This window comes from Cyprinus carpio, chromosome A3, assembly GCF_018340385.1.
Source record: "Cyprinus carpio isolate SPL01 chromosome A3, ASM1834038v1, whole genome shotgun sequence".
Classification (NCBI taxonomy): Eukaryota; Metazoa; Chordata; class Actinopteri; order Cypriniformes; family Cyprinidae; genus Cyprinus; species Cyprinus carpio.
The window spans coordinates 29,849,102-29,871,271 of NC_056574.1; the positions used below are offsets into that span (position 1 = coordinate 29,849,102).

General features: G+C 36.1%; 3 protein-coding genes, 1 long non-coding RNA gene and 1 pseudogene across 5 annotated transcripts; 3 read left to right on the plus strand and 2 right to left on the minus strand.

The window, feature by feature from the left end:
- The first annotated feature begins 347 nt into the window (after window positions 1-347).
- On the plus strand, window positions 348-1,216 carry LOC122138077. Of its 2 annotated transcripts, XR_006155293.1 has the most exons (5): window positions 348-359; window positions 562-609; window positions 722-772; window positions 946-976; window positions 1,075-1,216. It is a non-coding gene; the product is annotated as an uncharacterized LOC122138077 (long non-coding RNA). The 2 variants fall into 2 exon arrangements; XR_006155292.1 differs by lacking the exon at window positions 348-359 and having other exon boundaries at window positions 366-609.
- A 357-nt stretch (window positions 1,217-1,573) lies between these two features.
- On the plus strand, window positions 1,574-2,518 carry LOC109049025 (bromodomain-containing protein 2-like). The gene is made up of 5 exons (XM_042728877.1): window positions 1,574-1,645; window positions 1,724-1,826; window positions 1,930-1,989; window positions 2,095-2,235; window positions 2,347-2,518. The coding sequence occupies exons 2-5, from the start codon at window positions 1,752-1,754 to the stop codon at window positions 2,413-2,415; spliced, it is 345 nt and encodes a 114-aa protein (XP_042584811.1). The 5' UTR covers window positions 1,574-1,645; window positions 1,724-1,751; the 3' UTR covers window positions 2,416-2,518.
- Window positions 2,519-3,198: 680 nt separating this feature from the next.
- Window positions 3,199-13,775, plus strand: LOC109049026 (interferon-induced very large GTPase 1-like). The gene is given in 6 exon segments (XM_042728851.1): window positions 3,199-3,290; window positions 5,321-5,428; window positions 5,521-5,913; window positions 6,588-6,619; window positions 8,632-11,922; window positions 11,924-13,775. Coding segments are annotated over 4 exon segments (4,836 nt in total). The 5' UTR covers window positions 3,199-3,290; window positions 5,321-5,428; window positions 5,521-5,846; the 3' UTR covers window positions 13,370-13,775.
- Window positions 13,776-15,732: 1,957 nt separating this feature from the next.
- Window positions 15,733-16,803, minus strand: LOC122138755 (GTPase IMAP family member 8-like). Its single transcript, XM_042733152.1, has 3 exons — window positions 16,724-16,803; window positions 16,405-16,603; window positions 15,733-16,296 (listed from the first exon to the last, which is right to left on the minus strand). The coding sequence occupies exons 1-3, from the start codon at window positions 16,801-16,803 to the stop codon at window positions 15,733-15,735; spliced, it is 843 nt and encodes a 280-aa protein (XP_042589086.1).
- A 21-nt stretch (window positions 16,804-16,824) lies between these two features.
- On the minus strand, window positions 16,825-21,385 carry LOC109049027 (annotated as a pseudogene).
- Window positions 21,386-22,170: the final 785 nt, after the last annotated feature.

The window sequence follows — 22,170 nt, forward strand, 5'->3', positions numbered from 1 at the left end:
ACGTCTGACTCAGACTCTGAATCAGAATGGGATACTGAGAGCAGCACAGGATCTGACAGTCTGAGTGAGGACAACAGCGCAGAGGAAGGAAAAAAAAGGGGAACAAAAGGTCAAATGAGAAACGTAAACTGTAAACAGAAAGGAGACTTCTTCCCTTCTGTACAACCAAAAATGAGACAAGCCTCTGTTGTATTGCTTGAATAAATATTTATCCATTTTCAGTGGAGAAGTGCATCTTCAGTGAAGACCAGTGGTTTAAGCCCAATGAATTTGAAAGTCTTCGGAGGAAAGGAGAGAAGCAAAAAATGGAAGACCAGCATCTTTGTGATAATATTCCACTCCAGAACAAACTCATTGAGGTGCATAAAATGGTTTAAGTAATCCACAATCAAGTGTGATTGTATCTAGCATTCAATTATTGCTAAAATGAATAATGTTGGTATTTAACAGAATCTGATTTTATGATTCAGTTATTTGTAAATCTAAATGTTTGAATGTTAATTCAAGTAAAACAATAACATCTATCAGTGTTGATAAGCTGAGCACATCTTCCATCCATAGACCGGACTTCTGTCATCCTTTAAGCAAAGCCGGGTTAAGAATGAACAGGTTTGATTGTTTTTGTAAAACCAACTAGCACAAAAATAAACATATATTTTGTGAAATAAGCAGGCATTATGTTCTCATATATTCACCCAATCTCTGTCTTCTTTTTGCACAGACTGACTCTCCTGAATCCTCACCTTGTGCTGACAGACTCAGAAAAAGAAAGGTTAGATCCTGTTATGATGACTTTACATTAAAAAAAAAAAAAATAATAATAATAATAATCCAGACAGAGATTTAGCTCAGATGTTTAGGACACAGAATCTCAGATAAAAACGGTTGTGGGAGCTTTTCCCACTTCCCCGTCACTGACATGCCTGCATCTCTTAATTTTCACAGCGTCAGAGACTGCTGTTTCCTTCCTGCTCTGGTCAGTATAATAGTGACCTATAACCAGACAATACGCTCAGTTTTCTATTTCATTATTCTTTATATTCTGTTTCCTTAGTGTTTGTGCATTTGTTGTAGAAATGTCAGGAAACGATGAAGACAATGGCAAAGTTGTTAATGAGAGTGATGAAGATATCACTGACATGACCGTGTTTGAAGGTCCAACCCTACCTATAACCTGTGGTTCTAACTCTGGCATCTTACATAAATATCGCTTTGCACAGGTGTGTGAGTGGACATACGTATATTAAAAAAAAATTGCTACAAATATATTCATATATATTATGTTTTGGTTAATTATGTTTTTCAATTATAATATTTGGACACTTTAGGCACAGATAAAAATGCCTGGATGGCATTGCAGAGACAAAATATCAAACTAAGTGTCATTTCTTCTTAAGAAAGTTAGCACACTTATACTTTAAGCAAAGCATGTCACAAAAATCACCAAAACACCAGCTGATTAGAAGTCTCGGAGCAACAGTGAAGAAAAGTGAGGCTCTGGCAGCATTAACTTGCAAGTGCCACTTGGTTTGATATTTAATATCTACTGCAGGACATTTATGTGTGATGTGTGTTGTGATGAATGTCCACGAGCTTTTCATTCACACTGTCACCTACCAGCTGTAAACGGAGGAGACTCACCTGGGTGAGAGAGAGACATCATGCTGGATTAGACAGACTAGACGTATGACTTTGTGTAATACTGTGTGTTTTGTGTGTACAGGAGCCAGTGGAGCTGCACATTTTGTGTGATGAAGAAGATGGAAAGTTCCAGTCAAAGGACCCAACAGGATGTTTTGAGCAGTCCAGTCTCTCAGTACACACTGGTAAAGTTTATGCAAAACTTTTAAGTCAAGTAAATGGGGTGCAAAACGACATTTTATAGACCAAAATTATTTAACACTTACAGTCTGTTTGATTCTCTTCTAGCACTGTCAGTACCTGCTGTTACACCTGCTACACGAGAGCATGAGCGACCCCTGTGCCAAAGTAAATCTCATATTTAAGAGCTTCATCTGGCTCTTGGTCATTATTTGCAGCTCTTATGTGTGGTGTATATGTACAGTATGTGACGGATACACTGCTGGTGTCTAGGTTCCAGGATTCAGTGAGAACATCTGTGGTCCCATGATGCTGGGCAGAGTGAAGCTGAACTTGGAGAATAATGATTATCGAACAGTGCAAGAGTTTGTCTCAGATATTGAATATGTTTTCCACCACTGCACCGCCAAAAGGGTGAGTTCACTTGGGCTTGCAGATGTTACTACTGACAGGAGTCTAAACAATTTCCTATACATGGTCTTTTTTATTGACTGAATTCTACATTTCTCTCTTTCTTCTCTGTAGGATAATGACTTCAGGAGAATGACCTCTAGGCTGACAGAACTGCTTGAAATCATCTTTAAGCTGCTGTAACATCACATCTTAACAAAGATGTCCTTTGTTGGACCTGGTGGTAACATTTGTGAGAATTGTACAAATATAACAGAAAAATAAAGAAAGAATATTTAGATTTAAATTGTGCAGTTGTGAACAATTAGTTATTCCTGAATGAGTTTCTCTCACTTGTGTGCTTATCTGATACTACTTACACAGTTTCCTAACCATGTTATGGAGGCACACCAACAGTACAACAGTGCACGTATTGGATGTCTCCCTTATTTGCATCTCCTTCAGGTTTTGGAGTCTCTATTATCAAGCTGAGAGGTGATTCAGGTGTGTTTGATTAGGAAAAGTTTGAAAGTATAGTCTTGGTGTGCCTCCATGAACAGGGTTGGGAAACATGGCTTGTAACTTGTTTATCCAAGAAGAAAGATATCTGCAGCTATAGTAAATCTAGCAGTTTTTAATATTTTCATAAAAAAAAAATTATAACACTATATATACTGTTATGTGTAACACACTGTTATATTAATTGAAAAGCAGCACAGTGGAATGCAAATATACATTCATTTTAGTACAAAGTCTGATATTTAAATAGAGACATTAAGTAATGTAAGATCAAAACATCGATCTTACATTAAGGTCATACTGGCACATAATATATATAGTTATATATATTCAGTATAAATAATAGTAGTTTTTTTATACCCTTAACAGTAAGATAATAATAATAATTAATAATAATAATAAACAAAGCGCGACCATCAAAACAAAATTTTAGATTTAGTTACGGATATAGTTCCGTTATTTACTTTCATTTTTACCTGTGGGTGTGGTTTCAAGACAGTTGAAAATACAGTGAGACAGCGGATCTAAATTCACTTTGTGGAGAAATCTGAAGCTGTAAGGTAAATCAATGATTTCTACACACAAGAACAAAATACTAGGCTATAGCAACGATTAACATAAATCTAGCAAAGTTTTTAACTTTTTCGTAAAAAAAAAAAAAAAAAAAAAAAAAAAAACACATAGCATAATAGCTTAATGTATGTATTTCTTCTTAAATGCTGGAAAGTCGTGGAAACTTAAGTTTTATTTTGCTGGTCGGGAACGTGCAAAGGATGATTTACTGTGTTCTTCTTTCTATCTTTATAAGGGAGTTACCCGGCTGTATAACTTCCGCTTTCGAAACACATAAATGTGGCGAAATCACTCATTTAAAACACTTATTGTTCATTTGGGGGTCACACTTGTGTAGTTCGCGGTCAAAAGTGACAGAATCCCTGAAATGTAACTTTTTTTTCCCCCAGTAAAATCAATGTCTAATATATTTTTGTTCAATAATATTTGTAAATTTTGTATTTTGAGCGAATTTCATGGTACTAATCAATATTTATATGCAATATTTATGATTCACATTGAAAAGAATGCAAAATGTTTTGGGATTTTTTTTTCTAACATTTTACAGACAATGGCCGTTTCTCAAACGTTTGGTCGTATTTGTAGGCTGCATACGTCATAAAGAAGATCTTAGTTTAAATATTAACAGTTATAAATTTGACCATTATTCTTAGTTAAGCGTAAATTGTTGTAATATGTTAATAACTCGCGAATGTAATTCTCGGTAAACTGGAATAAACCAGGCTTGATGACGTATGCAGCCTGCAAACACGACCTACGGAGAAGACCAACGTAATAAAAATAAAAAATAAAAAAAAAGAGAAGACCAACGTCTCCAATCCAGTTTTTGAAGGAAGATTACTGCCATCTGGTGGGAACAAAACAAAACAAACAAAAAAAAAAAAAACCCCTCTGCAATTTCATAGTTTAACCACTAGATTCATATAGCTCTATAGTGAGGGATCTCCAACCCTGCTCCTGGAGAGCTACCGTCCTGCAGATTTCAGTTCCAACCCTGCTCCAACACACCTGTCTGTAATTATTAAGTAGCCCTCAGGTGTGTTTGATTGGGGTTGGAGCTGAAATCTGCAGGACAGTAGCTCTCCAGGAGCAGGGTTGGAGATTCCTGCTCTATATAAAAATAAAAAGGCTTATAAATTATCTGGTTGTTTTTAGACAGAAATACTCATTTTTATTAAGTTGTGGATTTATATATATATATATATATATATATATATATATACACACACACACAAATTTAGATAAGGGGTCTCCAACCCTCTCCAGGAGCAGATTTTTTTGTAAAGATTTAGATTTTTTATGTTGGCTTGAAATGTAAAATGTGAAATGTTTTTATTATTTTATTTTATTTTATTTTTTTTTTTTTTTTTTTGCATTTACTACAGTCAAACCTGAACACAGAGAAAATCATTTTGCTACACAAAACATCAAAATTCAACACAATAAATGTAACAAAAATGAACAGAACTTTTTTTTTTTGGAGATGAATCAATTTTATCTGATTTTAGCCTCTTATTTGAGTCTTCTGGCTCAATTTAGCCATATTGTTACAACTACATCAGTTAATTTGTGTGTGTGTGTGTGTGTGTGTGTGTGTGTGTGTGTGTAAGTGAGTGCGTGTTAGTGAGTGTGTCTTGTACTCTTGATGTTTTAGAGTGTAACCCCTTCCTTGGTGTCTGTGTTTTTACTGCACTGTGGCTGAATTACAGTGTTGACTGGCTCAAGTGTATAGGCTTTATAAATAAAATGTAAAAGCAGGGTCGTAGCTAAGGTATCCTAGTCCACCTTTCTCCCCCTAGTGACAGACATGTGTAAAAGTAGGCCTATTTGAATTTTGGCAAAATGTCCAGTTTGTTTATTATGTACAATACATACATCTTAAAAAGTACATAAAGAGATTTATTTATTTTCCATTTGATGTTTGAATTATCAAGTTGACTGTTTTGAGTTGTGTGTGTTTGTAATGAAGGCTGGCCTATACTGTGCTGTATGTATAAATATTTTCTTTCTTCAGCAGGTTATCTTTGGGATCACTATCCACCACTTGACTTTGGGCCACAAAACCTCTTTGGCTCAACATATTCATTTCTTTCTAATTCCCATGATTATTCATTAACTGTGCCAAGTAAGTACTTTGTTCACTAGTTGTCTTGGTACTTGGCTATAACTGTTTCTTCTCTGTAATTCTTCTTATTTGACTTTGTTCCTTTCTTTAAGCAATCAGTATTTCCCGGATCAAGGTAGGCCAGTTCTCCTACAGTAGATGAAGCAGGTTCAACTAAATTAACTGGTAACACTTTGCAATAAGGTTCAAGGTTTATTAACATCAGCTAATGCATAAGGTATCGTGAACTAACAATGAGCAATATTTTACAGCATTTAGTCATTTAAATACTGTTAATTTACATATGATAATATATTTTTACATTTCAAAATTGTATATTGAACAAAGTACTGAACAAAAATGAATCAACTATAAACAGTAGTTTTTTTATTTTTTATAAATAGTCATATTTTTCTTGTAAACAGATATACACTATTCGATGGCTGAGCATAAAGACAAAAGTGCAACTAAGATTTGTGGGCAGGAACCTGGAGGAAAGAAAAAAAGTAAGTGCAATTTTTTGATTTGTTGATAAGGCCTACGCTAAGAATATTTTGCATTGTTAAAAGTATCCATTCTGATGTTAAGAGTTGATAACAATTAATAATAAAAAAGATTTTAACCTCAACATTCATGAAAAACAGTGCGTCTGCAACCACACTTTTGATTTCACAAATAAATTGGATTCTGATTCACAAGCTCTTGATTTGATTTAGTTTCGATTTGATACATATTGATACACATTAAGTACATATCATTTTTTCTCAAATAATGCTGTGAACTACATAGGGAACTCTGTCAGTTATTAGTTTGCTGTAACACCTAAAAATGAAAATGAAAATTCTGTCATTATTTACTCAGCTTCTTGCTTCTCATCATTCCAAATCCATAAGACTTTGGTTCCATAAAACATAAATTAAGATATTTATAATGAAACCTGAGAGGTATCTGTCCCTCCATTGAAAGTCCTGGAAACAAAAACTTCATAAGCTCTTTAAAGTAGCTAATTTAATTAATATATATATATATATATATATATATATATATATATATATATATATATATATATATATATATATATATATATATATATATATAAAGATTAAATCATTAAAATTTACAGAAGAAAAAAGGTAAAATGCTGCATGATGTAAATTAATTACTTTATTTATATTTTTAGGCAACAATTTTCAGCTACAACATGATTGTAAGGTAAGGTAATGCATTTCAGTCATAATCTTATCATGATATATGTAAGCAATAAGGTAGGAGATGCCATGCTGTATTGTGAAGCGGCGTACCTGCAACCCCTTCAACCATTCACAACATAGCACGCCTCGAGTAGCTTATTGCTTTTATGAAACAGTTACCACACAATACAAATATTAAAACCAACAATCAATTCATTAAATGCTATTAAATTGATCCTGACAGTGACAGTAAATGACGAGAAAGTTCCTATTAGAGTTGCGGCACTCCCATAGGAACTGAGGAACGCAGAAGTAAACTGTGCCATGGAGCAGCCAATAGTTCCAAACAACCAATAGTTCCTGCATTAAAGGCCATTAATTTCAGTGTTTCTCAAGGACACTCACTGATAAATTGAAGAAATATCTGCATTTTTTAAATATTTTAACGCATTTGTTAACCTCTCAGAAATCAAACCAGTAGTGGGTTTTTATGAAGCGCGTTATAATTAACATTTATCATTAGATGATAGATAGTTAGAGTATAATTGTAGTTAGATAACATGAGCAACACTTCAATATTGACCATAACTATATTCTAGTTGTCATATTTTCAACAGTTTTTAGTCTTTCTGCAATCTTTCTCCTTGTAGGAGGTCAAATGAGTTTCTGTGAAGCCTGCCCATTAGGAATAACCTAGTGCCTCACTGGATATTTTATATAAATTGCTGAATGTTATTGGTTACCTTGTTTTTTTAAACAATATTTGAGACTTCATTCCTGGGTTAAATTCCGTATTTGCTTGCATTCATTAATATTCACTTGTTGTGTTTGTGAATATCATAAAATAACAATAGTACTGTATGTGATAAACCTTTTTAAATGTAACATAAAAAAACAAACTTAGTGTTTGATAATGTCTAAATATATATTCAAATGCAAAACCTAAAAAAAAGTAATCAATTATGACCTGCAATACTCTTTTCAGCAACTAAACTAGAGGTGAATACATGTATATTTATTAAACAGCCATACGGTTATATCATGGCATTACATAAGAATATTATTTTTCCTGTCACTAAATGCCTCTAATTTGTCTTTTGTTGCACTGGAATTTAAAAATGTTTCTCTGTTTTAACCTTAAATGCAACACTAATTGTAATAAATTTAATTATTGCACATATTATTTGATACCAAAAATGCCCTCATAATATTAACTACATATTACTAAACTAAAATATAGTACGTTTATTTTATTGATAAAAAGTGTTACATTTGACTGCCAAGGAGTATGAGAGCATATTAATGCTGTCTCTTTATCACTCCCCAGAATAAAATACTACTGTAAATACTACTGTAGTTAGCACAGTAATCAAGGCACAATCAATGCACATGCGTCAATATTTACTAGAAATGGCTGCAAATACAGTGAAACTGCTGTATATCCTGCTTAAACCAATTTAAAGATATTGACAGCGCAGAGTTGTTTGCAACTATTGAGAGCTCCATGAATCACATGACCACACGGCGGCGAGACCAAAGCATGTCGCAACTCTAGTTTCAAGGGCCCTGGGTGTAACATGCCTCATCTTATGGAGTTCAAATAAAACAGAGAATAGGAACTGTTCTCATCTGCTGTCCTATACAGAAAAAAAATTATATTTTCAAATACAGTATATTTCAGAATTTACAACAAAATGCTTTCAAAAGAGTCTGTTAAAGCAACCCCACTTGCTTTACATGTTACAAGTTATATCACATTTATTCAAAAGTGTATCCACTTAGAAAAGTATTCCCATCCTTAAAAAGAATGCACCTCCGCACCTCCACCTATGTACATCTTATGTTTAAATGATGGTTTACCAGTGCCCTTTTTTTGGAGTGCTTTTAAAAGTTTGTCAATGCTGTCATCAGAGCCTAATGTGCATTGAATCCTTAACATTCCTTTAATTAGTGTCTTATATTAAAAATATCTAAACATTCTCAAATATAAATGTAATTTACTCAAGACAATTAAAATGGTTTTTAATAATTCAGCAGAGAAAAGATGTCAAAAAAGGAGAACTGGAAAAAGAACCACCCCAATATGAAGACAAGGATCCGATCAATTTGGAAAACATCAATAAGCTTTTCAATAGACTCAAACTCAGTGAAAAAAGCTCTTACAAACTGAGGTCAAGAGACTTTCTGCAGGTAGCTCCATCAATACAAAGGCACAAACCTTGTAATGAGAAGAATTTGGTTCAAACTTATATACAAGGACTTCTGATGGCAGATTACAAAGCAAGATACATTCCAATAGAAGAAGACAAAAGTGAGGCACTTAAAACAAAAACCATGGTTTCTGATACGGTAGGGGGTAATGCCTTCGAAAAAATTTTCAAGAGGCCTGCACATGTTGCAGGCAAAATACAGCCCATTCACCCAATGGACATTCAGATGGCAGTGTTTCACTGTGCAGATAGTTTCCTTCGTCAACTTATGGTAACAAAACTTTCACAATGTCAGTATGCTCTTCCTCTGCTTGTACCTGATCTGTTTACCCAAGAGATTGGATTTCCCCTGTGGACCTTCAGGCAGTTTAAGAAAAGCTGGAAGTCACACAATGAAAACATAATTAAAAACCAGACAATCTACAAGGCTGAGACACCTATGATTGCCTTTTTCAGGTTTTCAGCCGTTTCTTCATCCAAGTCCGAATTAATGAACAACTTGATCAATGAACGGCATGACACATTCTTTCACAGACACTGCCGTGGAAGCACAAAATCCCGTCTGCTGATGGATGGAGTGGTTGAGATCGCCTGGTACTGCCCATCTGGAGAGAAAACTGATAAATTCCCAGATTGTATTGCCTTCTGTAATCTTCATGGCAATGCACAAGATAATGAGACACAGCTGCAAATTCTGACTGAAGAGTCCTCAATAAATGTAGTGCTTCTGCCAAATCTTGAGGAGAGAGACAAAAGTATGACAATAGTAGAAAAGCTCTACAATAGTACAAAGCCTCTCATTTGCCTTCTGACTGAAGAAGACTCAGTGGTTTCCAAGGTACAGGAAGGCAAATATACAATTGGCTTGAATAAGAGAAGCAGATCAGATGTATCAGAGGAACTTAGAGAAACCATCAATGAGTGCCTCTCAAAATCACTGAAAGTTTTCAAACTTGAGAATATGGGCGAACGTTCAGAAATCATAGTGGATGAGAGAGATGACTCCTGCAGAAGAGGAAAAGAGGCAGCAGTGCAGATGATAAGACTACTGAAGACAAAGGAAATGTCCAAAATCAAAGAAACATTTCTGCCTTGTCAGGGAAAACTGTGGCATGACTGGTGTCTAAAGAGCAAAGAACTACATCGACCTCAAGGGGATAACATTGAAATGCACACTAGCCAAAAACAAACAGAAATGCACAAAATCCGTGAGCAGCAGAAAGAATTTGGCCTCAGTGAATTCTCGAAGATGTTTATTGAAAAACTGAATACCATAAATGCAGATGAGAAGATGTATTTTCTTAAATGGCTGGGGATCCTCCTTGATGAGTACACTTCGAAAGATCTCTGCAAGCTTCATCATGAATATTATGAAAAATGGTCAAAAGTGCTGGATTTGAAAAAGGAACATGATAAATCTGAGCAACTGACAGTAGAACAGATACATCTAGAAATGCTATTAGAGAAGCTGAATGCAGCCACATTTGGCTTGGAGCACATACTAAGAGAGATTGGCCAGATATATGAATCAAATATATCTGTGAACAAGAAGAATAAAGGATCTGGACGTGAACTAGATGTCAGGCCTCTTCCGCAGTTTGCTGCAGAGCTCATGATCTCCGGATACCCACTGGAGCTGATGGATGGTGATGCAGCTCATGTGCCTCTCATTTGGGTTCAGGCGGTTCTAGGTGAACTTATTAAAATGCTGGGAGACCCGAGAGTATTTGTGTTGTCAATTTTAGGGATTCAGAGCACTGGGAAATCCACCATGCTGAATGCCATGTTTGGACTGCAGTTTGCAGTCAGCGCTGGTAGATGCACCAAAGGAGCCTTCATGCAGCTGGTCAAGGTGTCTGAGGAACTTAAAAAACAGTTAAACTTTGACTACATTCTTGTTGTAGACACTGAGGGTCTTCATGCTCTAGAGTTGCCTTGCAGGTCATCAAGACATCATGATAATGAAATGGCAACGTTTGTGGTCGGTCTTGGAAACATGACTTTGATCAACATTTTTGGTGAGAATCCAGCTGAGATGCAAGACATCCTTCAGATTGTTGTTCAAGCCTTCCTGAGGATGAAGAAGGTACGACTGAACCCCAGCTGCATGTTTGTACATCAGAACGTTGGAGACATCACAGCGGGCGAGAAGAACATGGTAGGGAAAAAACACTTGCAGGAGAAACTAGATGAGATGACTCAACTAGCTGCTAAAGAAGAAGTCTGTGGTGCAGAATGTTTTAGTGACGTCATTGAATTTAATATAAAGACTGACGTGAGGTACTTTGCCCAGCTCTGGGAAGGCAGCCCACCCATGGCACCACCCAATCCATGTTACAGTGAAAATGTGCAGGAGCTTAAGAGCACTATTCTTTCCCGTGCCTCACAATATAAAGGTTTGACACTGAAACAATTCAAGGAACGTATTGGAGACCTCTGGAATGCTCTTCTGAATGAAAACTTTGTTTTCAGCTTCAAGAATACTTTGGAGATTGCAACATACAGAAAATTAGAAGAGGAGTACACAAAGTGGACCTGGAGTCTCAGAAGTGCCATGCTGGAGATTGAAGACAAATTGCACAACAGAATCAACAACAAGCAACTTCATAAAGTTGAGAGTAGAGACTTGGAAAAGGAGATGGCAGAGACCAATGAAGAGGTGAAAACGTCCATGAAACATTACTTTGAAGAACACAAAGAAAGGGATACGCTGATTCAATGGGAATTGAAATTTCAAGAAAAAATCAAGCACCTGCATTGGGAGCTTGTGAGGGATGCCAAAGTAAAACTAGAGAACATCATCTATCAAAGGAAAGCTCTCATTAAACTGGATGGAGAGAAAACTCAGCATGAGCGAAAACTCCTTGAGAAAAGCAAAGAACTTGCATTAAGACTTAAACAAAAAGGTCTGGATGGGAAAGGGTTGAAGACACAGTTTGATTCTGTGTGGGAAACGTGGGTCTCTAAGTTGACAGGGGATGCTAAACCTTTTGATGATCTTAACTTAGAAAGTGACATAATTACAATAATATCTGAAATTCACGAAAAAGCACTTGTGCGACACATAAAAAAAAAATAAAAACACACACAAAAAAACACATATTACAACAAAATAAAAAAACACCATAAAAAAATCCTGGATAAGCAAAGCATTTGGCCTTCCACCAGAAGAACAAGAGTCAATAAAACATCTGTTGAAAAGTATTTTTCATAAAACTGTGGACCAGGTGAGGTCAAAACCAGTTGCAAAGATGGGATACAACAAAAGCTACATTCAAGAAATTGCTAAGCTTGTAAAAATGAACGTAGGAAACCACAAGTGCATAAACGCACAATATGAATTCAAGAAAGAGTTCACAGTTGACCTGACAATCAGTGCTTGTAAGTGGGCAGGTGAGAGGTTTGCCGAGCTCCATCAAGAGTTCAGAAACACCAATGATCCCTTGATTTATTTAGAGAGAAAGAAACCAGAATACTACAGTGTGTTCCAGGGATTCTGCAAAGGTGCAAAATCTGTTACAGTATTTGGAGCCTTGATTTGTAGTGAGCTGAAAACCCCCATTCTCCAGAGTGCCTACAACAAGACTGCAAATGATCTAGCAGGAGAGATGCGGACAAATATTCCAGCTTTCAAAGGCAACAGGTCCAACCTGGAGAAACACATTCTGAAAGCACTGGCAGAGGAGGAGAACTTTGCAAAGTTTATTCAGTACATACATTATCCAAGGAAACACTTTGAAGATTTCATCAAAGCTGAAGTGAAATCATATATAACAGGCCAGAACTCCTCAGCTCTTGCAATGATTAATGGGAACATCAAGCACAAGGGGCAATGTGTCATCACAGCTGCTGAAACTGCAACAGCTGAAGTCGTGAACAAAAGTGGAGATGCCAATATGTGGCTGGAGATCTTCTCAGACTGTCTGAAAGACGAGCTTGAATACAGTAAAGAACATCTCACTGGCAACTGCTGTCAGGACATCACTGATTTTGAACTTCTAGTGGAGGTTGTGAAAAGTGAACTTCATCCCATAATAGCAGAGTTGAACAGAGACTTAACAAAGCCCTCTGATATTAAAATGGAAATTTTCAGGGAACCACCAGATGAGTTTTTGATTAAACATTTCTGCCAGTGCTGCTGGGTCCAGTGTCCCTTCTGTAAAGTTGTTTGTGTTAACACAATGGAAGACCATCTTGGAGATCATATTGCTCCCTTCCATCGTAACTGTGGGATGAGAGGAATGATTTACAAAGGAACAAATAATCTTTGCTTGGAGTTCTGCACATCTTCAGTGGCAAGTGACAAATACTTTTACCCGGATATTCAAAAAGATGACACAGTTTTATGGAAGGAGTACAGAACAGCAGGTCCAGAGTTTGAGAACTGGTCCATCACGCCTGATCTCTCAGAGCTGCCATACTGGAAGTGGTTTGTGTGTCGATTCCAGGCTGATTTGGAAAAGTATTATAACAAAACTTTCAGTGGCTCTGGTAAGATTCCACATGTATGGAGATCCTACACAAAAGAGCAAGCTATAGAGAGTTTGGAGAAATACCTGTAAGTTTAATCGCTGCCTTAAATTTTTAAATAAACTGTGAAACCACAGTGTCCTATAAAGCCTGGAGTTATTAAGTTTTATAATTCTCACCACTTTCTAAAGGCCTTTTTATGAAGAGATGCCATTATAATTACAATTATAGCAGATTTGTAATTATTTTATGAAGACATTGTGTGTACCATTAGTTTCCTTTAACTTTCCAGAGTGTAAGGTGTTTTAGTGTTTTTTTGTTGTTGCTGTTGTTTTAGTTTTTTTCAGTTAAATAATTTAAAAAAAGTTTTTTTCTACTTTATGTAGTTTGTACCAACATTGTTACTTGTAACATCATATTATTAGTATTCCAATGAAATTACTGTGTACTGTGCTGTTTACTTTAATGATTGCAATAAATGTTTTTTTTTTTCTTTAACTTTTTATTATTGTAAATAATGTTTCTTAGAGTAAATTATTAACAGGACAAAAAAATTAAGATAAGATTTAATTTTGTTTGCACGCCATTGTTTTTCTAAGGACTTTGCAATATTTTTTATTTTATTTTATTTATTTATTTTTACTATGAGGGGTATGCTCAAAAACTCTTGAAAATTTGCACATGTTGGAATCGTCGGCCATCAAGGCCGGGCAGAAAGTCTCTCTCCAAACTCAGTTAACATTATCTCAAGGCAATGAGGATCCAAAAATGCTAAGGTATTTTTTATATCTTGAACGGTTTGGCTGTGGTGAAAAATGAGAAACAGGAAGTGTGTTATAACTTTGGCATACATTGGCTGATATTGATCAAACTTCAGCAGTTGGTTCATGGCATGAGGGCAATGACATAGATGTGACTATTAGGATTCAAAGTTATAGCACCACCAGCTGGCAGCAGGAAGTTTGTCATTTTCAAAATGCTTTTTAATCAGCCTCTCATTTTTTCCTGATTTGCTTCAAACTTCATCTTTTTCAAAACACGACAGATGTAAAACTGCACAGGGATTTTTGATATCTGAAATACCGTTGCCATGGCAACACTTCAAACTTTAAAATTCTTCTATATATATTCTTCTTATATATAGTCCTTTAATTGCTGTGATATGATTTGTACCAGATTTTGTCAACATGAGGTACCAAAACAGTGTGGCCATGGCGTTTTATTAAAATAACTACAAATAAGTAAACAGGAGTTACAGTCTATCTTTAGGATATGATAAGAAATATTTAAGCCTAATCTTGTTTCTTTCAGTTTCCATCAGTTAGAATGACAAATACATACAATTAGTTAATATGTTCTGTACTAGTAATATAGTTTTACATAATTATTTCACATATTCCTTTTTAATTAAATGTTTTGCTTACACTTAATTAATTCTTATTTGTTAATTATAAGGTCTCATTTGTTAATTTAATTGTTAGTTAATTAGCTAACTAACACTTAACAATATAGTTTTAGAGCATATTTTAACCTTTGTTAATGTCAGTTTTTTTTTTTTTTTTTTTTTTGGATAAAATAATTGCACTACAAAACATCATCTTGACAACATCTAAAAAAAAATTAAGTAATCCGAGTCCATTTGTCATAACCAGTCATTAACAGTCATTACCAGAAGAGGACAGCATTAAATCATGAAAATAAATGAGAGTGAAGAAGGTCAGTAACAGAATTGTAGCGCACAGACTACATTTTTATAGCATTAGAGGTAAATGACAATTGAACAATTGTTTCATAATTAAATTCTCCTCATTTCCCAATATGACCCCAAACATTTACTGAATAAAAAAAAAAAAAATTAACAATACATATTTTTGATATGTTTTTGTTTACTTCTCGTATATACCTTTCTGCTGTGATTTGGGAGATATGAAGTACTTGAAGTTCTAACCTATTTACCAGGTTATCACATACCTATACATTACCTATTTAGGTTTTTACATACCTTCAGAACATCTGAATCAAGCCCAGTTTTTTGTGTGTGTACAGACAGATAATGTAGAAAAAGTCACAAAACCTTATGCCACTGAGATGAAGGGGAACCGTGTTTTTTAACTAAGGAAATTTTAAGAGGAGGTTATATTGACCCCTAATGCCATAGTAGGGTTAAAATTTTCCATAATAGTATCATGGGAACATAGTGGTATTTTCAGTTTAATTAAACTTCTGTGGCAAGTTAAATGTTTACATTTTATATACAGTATGTTATTCAGTGACGAGAAAGAATTATTACCTACATACACAATTAACGGTGTACTTAATTAAAACAACACAACAATAATAAACAGGCACAAAGTAAAGCCTGAACAGTGCAAAATGTATAGATCATCACCTACAGGGGATATTTAATCTCCATTATTCATGAGAAAGGTCCTGAACTGCTCATAAAATGGTTTGATTAGTGGATGCTCTGTGATCTTATAGATGAGTGGGCTCTGGTGAGATTTATAGCTAGAGTTTTGCGTCTTGGTGGATTCTCGGCTAGTCTCCGTGCATCTTCCTCTTCCACTCTCCAGAGCTCACGCTTTTTCCTCTCTAACTCCTCCCTATCTTCATAATTCTCCTCCAGCTCTCTCTCCTTTCGTGCAATCTCTTCCTGTTTCTCCTCCAGAATCTTCTCTTGTTTTTCACGTATCTTTCTCTCTGAGCTCGGGTAAAATGACGATTTGTAGCAGCTTCTGCCATTGATGGCCACCAAGGCATCAATCTTCTCCAGTAGTTTGGTCACTTGCTCAAAGTTTCCCATGTTCTTGTTATTGAAGAACACAAATCCTCCACTGCATGTGCGGATAAAGTCTCTAAGGTCTTTGTCTGAGCTGGCAATCACATCATTTGGCATTTTCCCCTCTAGTCGATCTCCGTGTGTGAACAGAACAACTGTGTAATTCCAAACGTTCTTCCCAAACATGTTCTGGATTAATTTATGTATGTTCTTGTCCTCATTAGTTAAGTTTCCCACCGGCTGAACCAGCAGAAAAGAAGACACGTTCCGTCCTCTCATAAAACAAGAAAGATATACATCATCACCCCCATCACCACCTTCCCCATCCAATCTAATGATCTTTCACACCCCCGGCGTGTCGATTATAGCCACGGGTCGGCCGTTGATGTTTCCAGAAGCTCTTTCACAGAACTGTGTGACTCTGCTCAGCTGCATGTCCGTGTTGAAGGCGTTACAGCCGAGGATGGTGTTTCCAGATGAACTTTTTCCAGGACCTCTTAGCACACCCAGTAACATGATGCGCAATTCCTCTGCCCTCAGCCTCAAGCTGGGAAAAAAGATCATGCACAGTAACAGTATGTTTGAAATTTTTAACTTGGTAACAGAAGATATTAAGAGATAATTCACCCACAAATTTAAAATCCTCCCCTGCTTCACTTGTTTTCACGTATCTTTCTCTTTTCCTCCTGAGCTCGGGTAAAAATGATGATTGTAGCAGCTTCTGCCATTGATGGCCACCAAGGCCATCAAATATCTCAGGTAGTTTGGTCACTTGCTCAAAGTTCCCATGTTCTTGTTATTGAAGAACACAAATCCTCCACTGCATGTGCGGATAAAGTCTCTAAGGTCTTTGTCTGAGCTGGCAATCACATCATTTGGCATTTTCCCCTCTAGTCGATCTCCGTGTGTGAACAGAACAACTGTGTAATTCCAAACGTTCTTCCCAAACATGTTCTGGATTAATTTATGTATGTTCTTGTCCTCATTAGTTAAGTTTCCCACCGGCTGAACCAGCAGAAACACGTGTGGTCCTGGCTTATAGAGCAAGATAGATTTCATGATCTCCCTGATCACCTCCTTTTCCATTCGATTGATCTTGTTCAGTCCCGGCGTGTCGATTATAGCCACATGATGCACATGATGTTTCCAGAAGCTCTTTCACAGAACTGTGTGACTCTGCTCAGCTGCATGTCCGTGTTGAAGGCGTTACAGCCGAGGATGGTGTTTCCAGATGAACTTTTTCCAGACCCTCTAGCACCCAGTAACATGATGCACAATTCCTCTGCCTCAGCCTCAGCTGGAAAAATATCATGCACAGTACAGTATGTTGAAATTTTTAACTTGGTAACAGAAGATATTAAGAGATAATTCACCCACAAATTTAAAATCAGCATCATCATCATCATCACCATCATTTACTCACCCTCATATGTTTACAAACCTGTTTGATCCCCCCCCATGGAACACAAAGTATATATATATAATATATATATATAATATATATATATATATAACTTTTTTTTTTTTTTTTTTTTTTTTTTTTTTGTGAGTGTGTTCCATGGGAGAAAGTCATACAGGTTGAAATGACATAAATATTCCTTTAAATGGGCATTTCACCCCAAAATTAAAATTCTATCATCATTTTCTGGCCCACATACAGTTCCAAACCTGTAGGTCTGTGAAACACAAATAAGGAAATTTTTAAGAATGTTGGTAACCAAACAGTTTTGTGGACCTTTGCCTTCCATAGTATTTTTGTCCATACAATGGAAGTCATAAGATACAGTTTTGAAACTAATCGAGGTTATATGATTTAATGATCGACAGTTAAACCACCTTTCAACCACTAGAGGTCTTTTTCAAGAATACTGACTGAAATCCTCATTATTCAGACTTGAGTAGTTCACATTGTTTCCTACTCATTCCATTCCAAACATCATCTCTGCACCCAAATATATGTATTATTGTACTCATAGGCCCGAGCCCCTGAGCACCCATGGGAAACACTGCATTCAGTGGTTGGCCCATGCTCACGCTGAAGTAGCCCTTGTGGATGGTTCATGTTCCACTTGCCAGGACATGGCCATAGACACGTTGCACTCACGGCTTGTGTTCTTTTCTAAAAGACCCTGAACTGCTTCCAAAGCCACTAGAAGGCAAGCCTGCAACCATCAGCCAAAAAGGCGTAATGGCTAAGGCTTACACTTCTGCTGTGGCAGTATGTGCGAAAGGAGACCAGAGGCCATTTTTTTTTTTTTTTTTTTTTTTTATGGATGTCAATGAAGGAGAGGCTTCACTATGCTGAATAAACATCTTTTTAGAGGAAACAGCTTATCATTTAATGATTCGAGAGCCTATTGGCTAATCTTCAACATGTTTTACACTAAACAATACTTTTGGATTAACTATTTTTAGAGTTTACACTAAAAAAATGCAGTTTTATAAGAGAAGTCACAGACTTTTTGCGACAGGTGGGATTCAGCTTACGGCACTTCTCATTTATTTCTATGGTATCCATAAACGACGATTGAGTGTTGCACAACTCTGACTTCAAGTCTGTAATGTGATTGCTTATTAAGGCACACGTCATCACTCTGGTTGATCTTCCGGATGAGTTTGAGGGCTCGTCTCAGGGCGAGTTCAATTTCTCATTCGGGGCTTGTGATGAGGATGAGCTGTCAATCACAGCATCAGAGGATGGGCTGGAATCATTGGAAGCTGATGACTCGGCTGAACCAGCTCCTCCAGGGGATGAGTTTCAGTCTGAGGTGGATGCTGAGAGAGCGGCCTTTCTTGCCCAGAAACATAAGTGTGTAGAGCATGCACTTAGCACCATCCCCTCTCTGAGGTGATAATATGCGTTCATTGAGTCCAGTGGGGTTCTTTTTTATGAATCCTGGACTACCCTTCCATCACTCAAGCACTATCACGTACAGTAGATGAATTCAGTGGAGGAACCTGCTACAAGAATCCATTACCAGCAAGTTCAGCAGCTGTGACGTTTACTATAGGGACCCCTAGTGTCAGAACTTCGACAGTGGAAGAGCAGTTTGAACTGATCACCTGAAAGGGAACATCTCGGTCACGTATGGTAACCATCATTTCCCGATGGAGGGAATGGAGATGTTGTGTCCCTTATGCCACAACTCTGAACTGCCTCTGAGTGGGTTGAGACGCTTCTCGAATAAACGACGTGATATATTTACCCCATTTGCGTCTGCGAGGCATCCGTTACACATTTTCCCTGTGTGTTAACATCAGTATTTATGACTATCGAATGTCTGACCACTTGACTCTTGGTAATGTATTTTGCAGTATTTTTGTTCATGAACTGAATTCTTCATCAAGCACACCATCACTAGAAAAAAAAAGACTGGAAAACGAAAACCAGGTGTAGGCCTAGTTATGGACACTTTTTGCTTCCGTCGGAATTAATTCATTCTCATTGACGAATCTGAACGTAGTGTTTAAATGAAACCTAAATAAAGCGATCTGGTTGATGTGTGCATTTATATGTCACAAGCTTCTGATTGGATTTAATCTTTTGACATGTGCACACTGCATGAATATGTTGCATACTGTTTTATTTTATCTCCTAATTAGGCGACAACCATCACATGCACTGTTTCCCTGCACCCACCGGCAGAAACATAAATCAGCACCTATGATTGTACTTCTTTTAAATAAATCAAGTAAAACATAAACGTTAAAGGACTGGAAATTGCATAACTTGCTGGTTAAGCACTTAATCAGTTTATCAATATTCAATATACTAAGAGAGAACATGAATTCTGTTTTGAGTTTTGTTGCGTCAGGAATGTTCTTATGCCTAAAAAGTCGTCCTTATATTCTTATGTCCAAAAACAGTTTGGAAAAGCACATATGACTTTGCAAAACCCTGTTAGTATCAGTTCTGAGCATTCTTGGTATTCTGATCTGATGTGTTTGGTTCTTTATCTTGTTTCTGTTTTCTTGGCATTTTGTGTTTTGTATTTACAGCTCAGATTGGAGTGATTGCATGTGCAATGGCTATTGTCTGCTTCTTTAGACTCAAACAACTAAAGGACTAAAAGACAATAGACCAGCTGAACCTGCTTAGTACATTAAATCACTCATATTTAGTTCCAGTGGTAATTAATATCACACTTACCATTCAAGGAGGGTGATTTTGAATATTCTTTTAAGTCTTGAATATCTAAACCAGATAAAACCAGATAATTAATTGATTTATTAATAATAATATATACTACTACTACTAAGAAGAATAAAAATGCTAATACATTTAATTCATATAAATCTCACAATTTATTTAGTTTACCTTGCAAAGTTGGTGATCCTGAATTTGCTCTTACATTTTCATATAGTTCATCAATCTCAGCTATGGAAGATATTGAAGACACTGAATTTCACCTTAATGTCTTTCTATAAAAGACCAGATGTTTATAATGATTTGATTTTAATGAATTGATTCAGATTTATATAAAGAATCGGTAACTCACAGCCCAGTGATGAGTCCAGTTCAAAGGTTTCTTTCTCTGTTTCAGCCCACTGGCTCTCTTCTGAAGTCATCGCTCTGTTTTGTAGAAAAGAACCTTAGGAATGAGATATTTGAGACTCAACTCCTTACTTAATCAGTCTATCTCTAATTTTCCATCCTAAAACTGCCTACCGCTAATACAGACTCAGAAAGTCTTCCAGTTTTTTGGATATACACACAGAGATCAGTCATTAGTAAGGTGGCTGGATTTACAAAAATCATTTCAGGTTTAAGAAGCATTTCAAACATTAAAATGCACTCATTTTTATGTTAATATGGTACCAAATTTTCCTATTATAACGAGTTAGGTAAATCGAAAAGTAGTCTGTTTATATTACCTAAAATCTGTAATGTAATGGATTACGCTACTAACTACAATTTTTGTCATGTAATTTGGAATCAGTAATGGTTAAGTAATCTACCCTACCATTTGTAAGCAATCTAGAAGATGTATTAAAAGATGTATTAAAGAAAAACTCACAGTGGTCAGAGCTGGTGTTTATGATTCTGGATCCACAGACAGAGAGTAGAGTTCTTGAATCTGAGTTCCTTCACCACTGAATGACTGAGAATCCTGTTTAACCAGTGTCTTTTAAGGGTTGCACAAGCCCAATGAGACGTCTTCTCTCTGTCTTCTAACAGGCATTTAGGTAATAAAAAGAGGACTAAAAATCTTTCAGATATGCAAACAATTTCAGCAGTTTCAAGCATGAAGACACATACTGAGTTAAACAGAAGGGTTACTCATAGAGTTTGTTCTTAAGTGTCCAGTCAGACACTTCCGCTGTTATCTGACACCTTTCTCAGGTATGCTGGGCAAACATGAGTGGTATGAGCTGTGTTTTTTTTTTGTTTTTGTTTTTTTTATGTGTGTGTGTGTGTGTGTTTGTGTGTGTGTGTGTGTGTGTGTGTGTATGTTTATATATCCATATATAGATATATATATATATACACACACACACACACACACACACACACAAAAACACACACACATAATTGTAGAAATTACACTGTCAATTTAAAAAAAAAAGTTTTCTGCTTATGGAAATATGGTTATAATAAAAAAAATATTGTGGTAAAAAAAGTGACAACAAATCCTATTTGGAGTTATATATATGACTCGGTCAGATTGTGATATGTTACTGTTTTCAGGAAGTGCATACTGAGATAACACCTGTGAGCTCAAAAGCCAAGAACAAAACAAACAAACAAAAAAAAAAACATCACATGGTGTTATCTCTGATTGCCATCTGTTGCTATTTTCAAAATGTGTTTTTCATTCAAATTCAACTAGATTTTTTTTTGTTCTGTATAGTAAATAGAAAAATAATGCAACACTAACAATTTCTACTCCCAATATTGCCATTAAGTGAATCAAATGTAAGACTGCGAGTTACTTTGGATGAATAAGGGATTGGTAAAAAGACAGGTTGACAAACTGTTGAATGCTTCTTTGAGGACATTTGTGTCTTTTTCATGACCCTCTGAATAGTACGGTACATTACAGTAGATACTTTACTTGCAGTTCAGTGTATTCCTGTTGACCAGTGGAGGGGAATGGTGAGACAGGAAGAGAC

What these genes read in the sequence shown, in the direction of transcription:
- LOC109049025 (XM_042728877.1), top strand. Translation starts at nt 1,752, where the DNA reads ATGAAGAAGATGGAAAGTTCCAGTCAAAGGACCCAACAGGATGTTTTG. An exon ending in CAGTCTCTCAGTACACACTG is followed by an intron (nt 1,827 to 1,929) that starts GTAAAGTTTATG and finishes ATTCTCTTCTAG; the next exon opens with CACTGTCAGTACCTGCTGTT. An exon ending in ACCACTGCACCGCCAAAAGG is followed by an intron (nt 2,236 to 2,346) that starts GTGAGTTCACTT and finishes TCTTCTCTGTAG; the next exon opens with GATAATGACTTCAGGAGAAT.
- LOC122138755 (XM_042733152.1), bottom strand. Translation starts at nt 16,803, where the DNA reads ATGGCCTTGGTGGCCATCAATGGCAGAAGCTGCTACAATCATCATTTT. An exon ending in GGAGGAAAAGAGAAAGATAC is followed by an intron (nt 16,604 to 16,723) that starts GTGAAAACAAGT and finishes CTTTTTTCCCAG; the next exon opens with CTTGAGGCTGAGGGCAGAGG. An exon ending in CTATAATCGACACGCCGGGG is followed by an intron (nt 16,297 to 16,404) that starts GTGTGAAAGATC and finishes CTGCTGGTTCAG; the next exon opens with CCGGTGGGAAACTTAACTAA.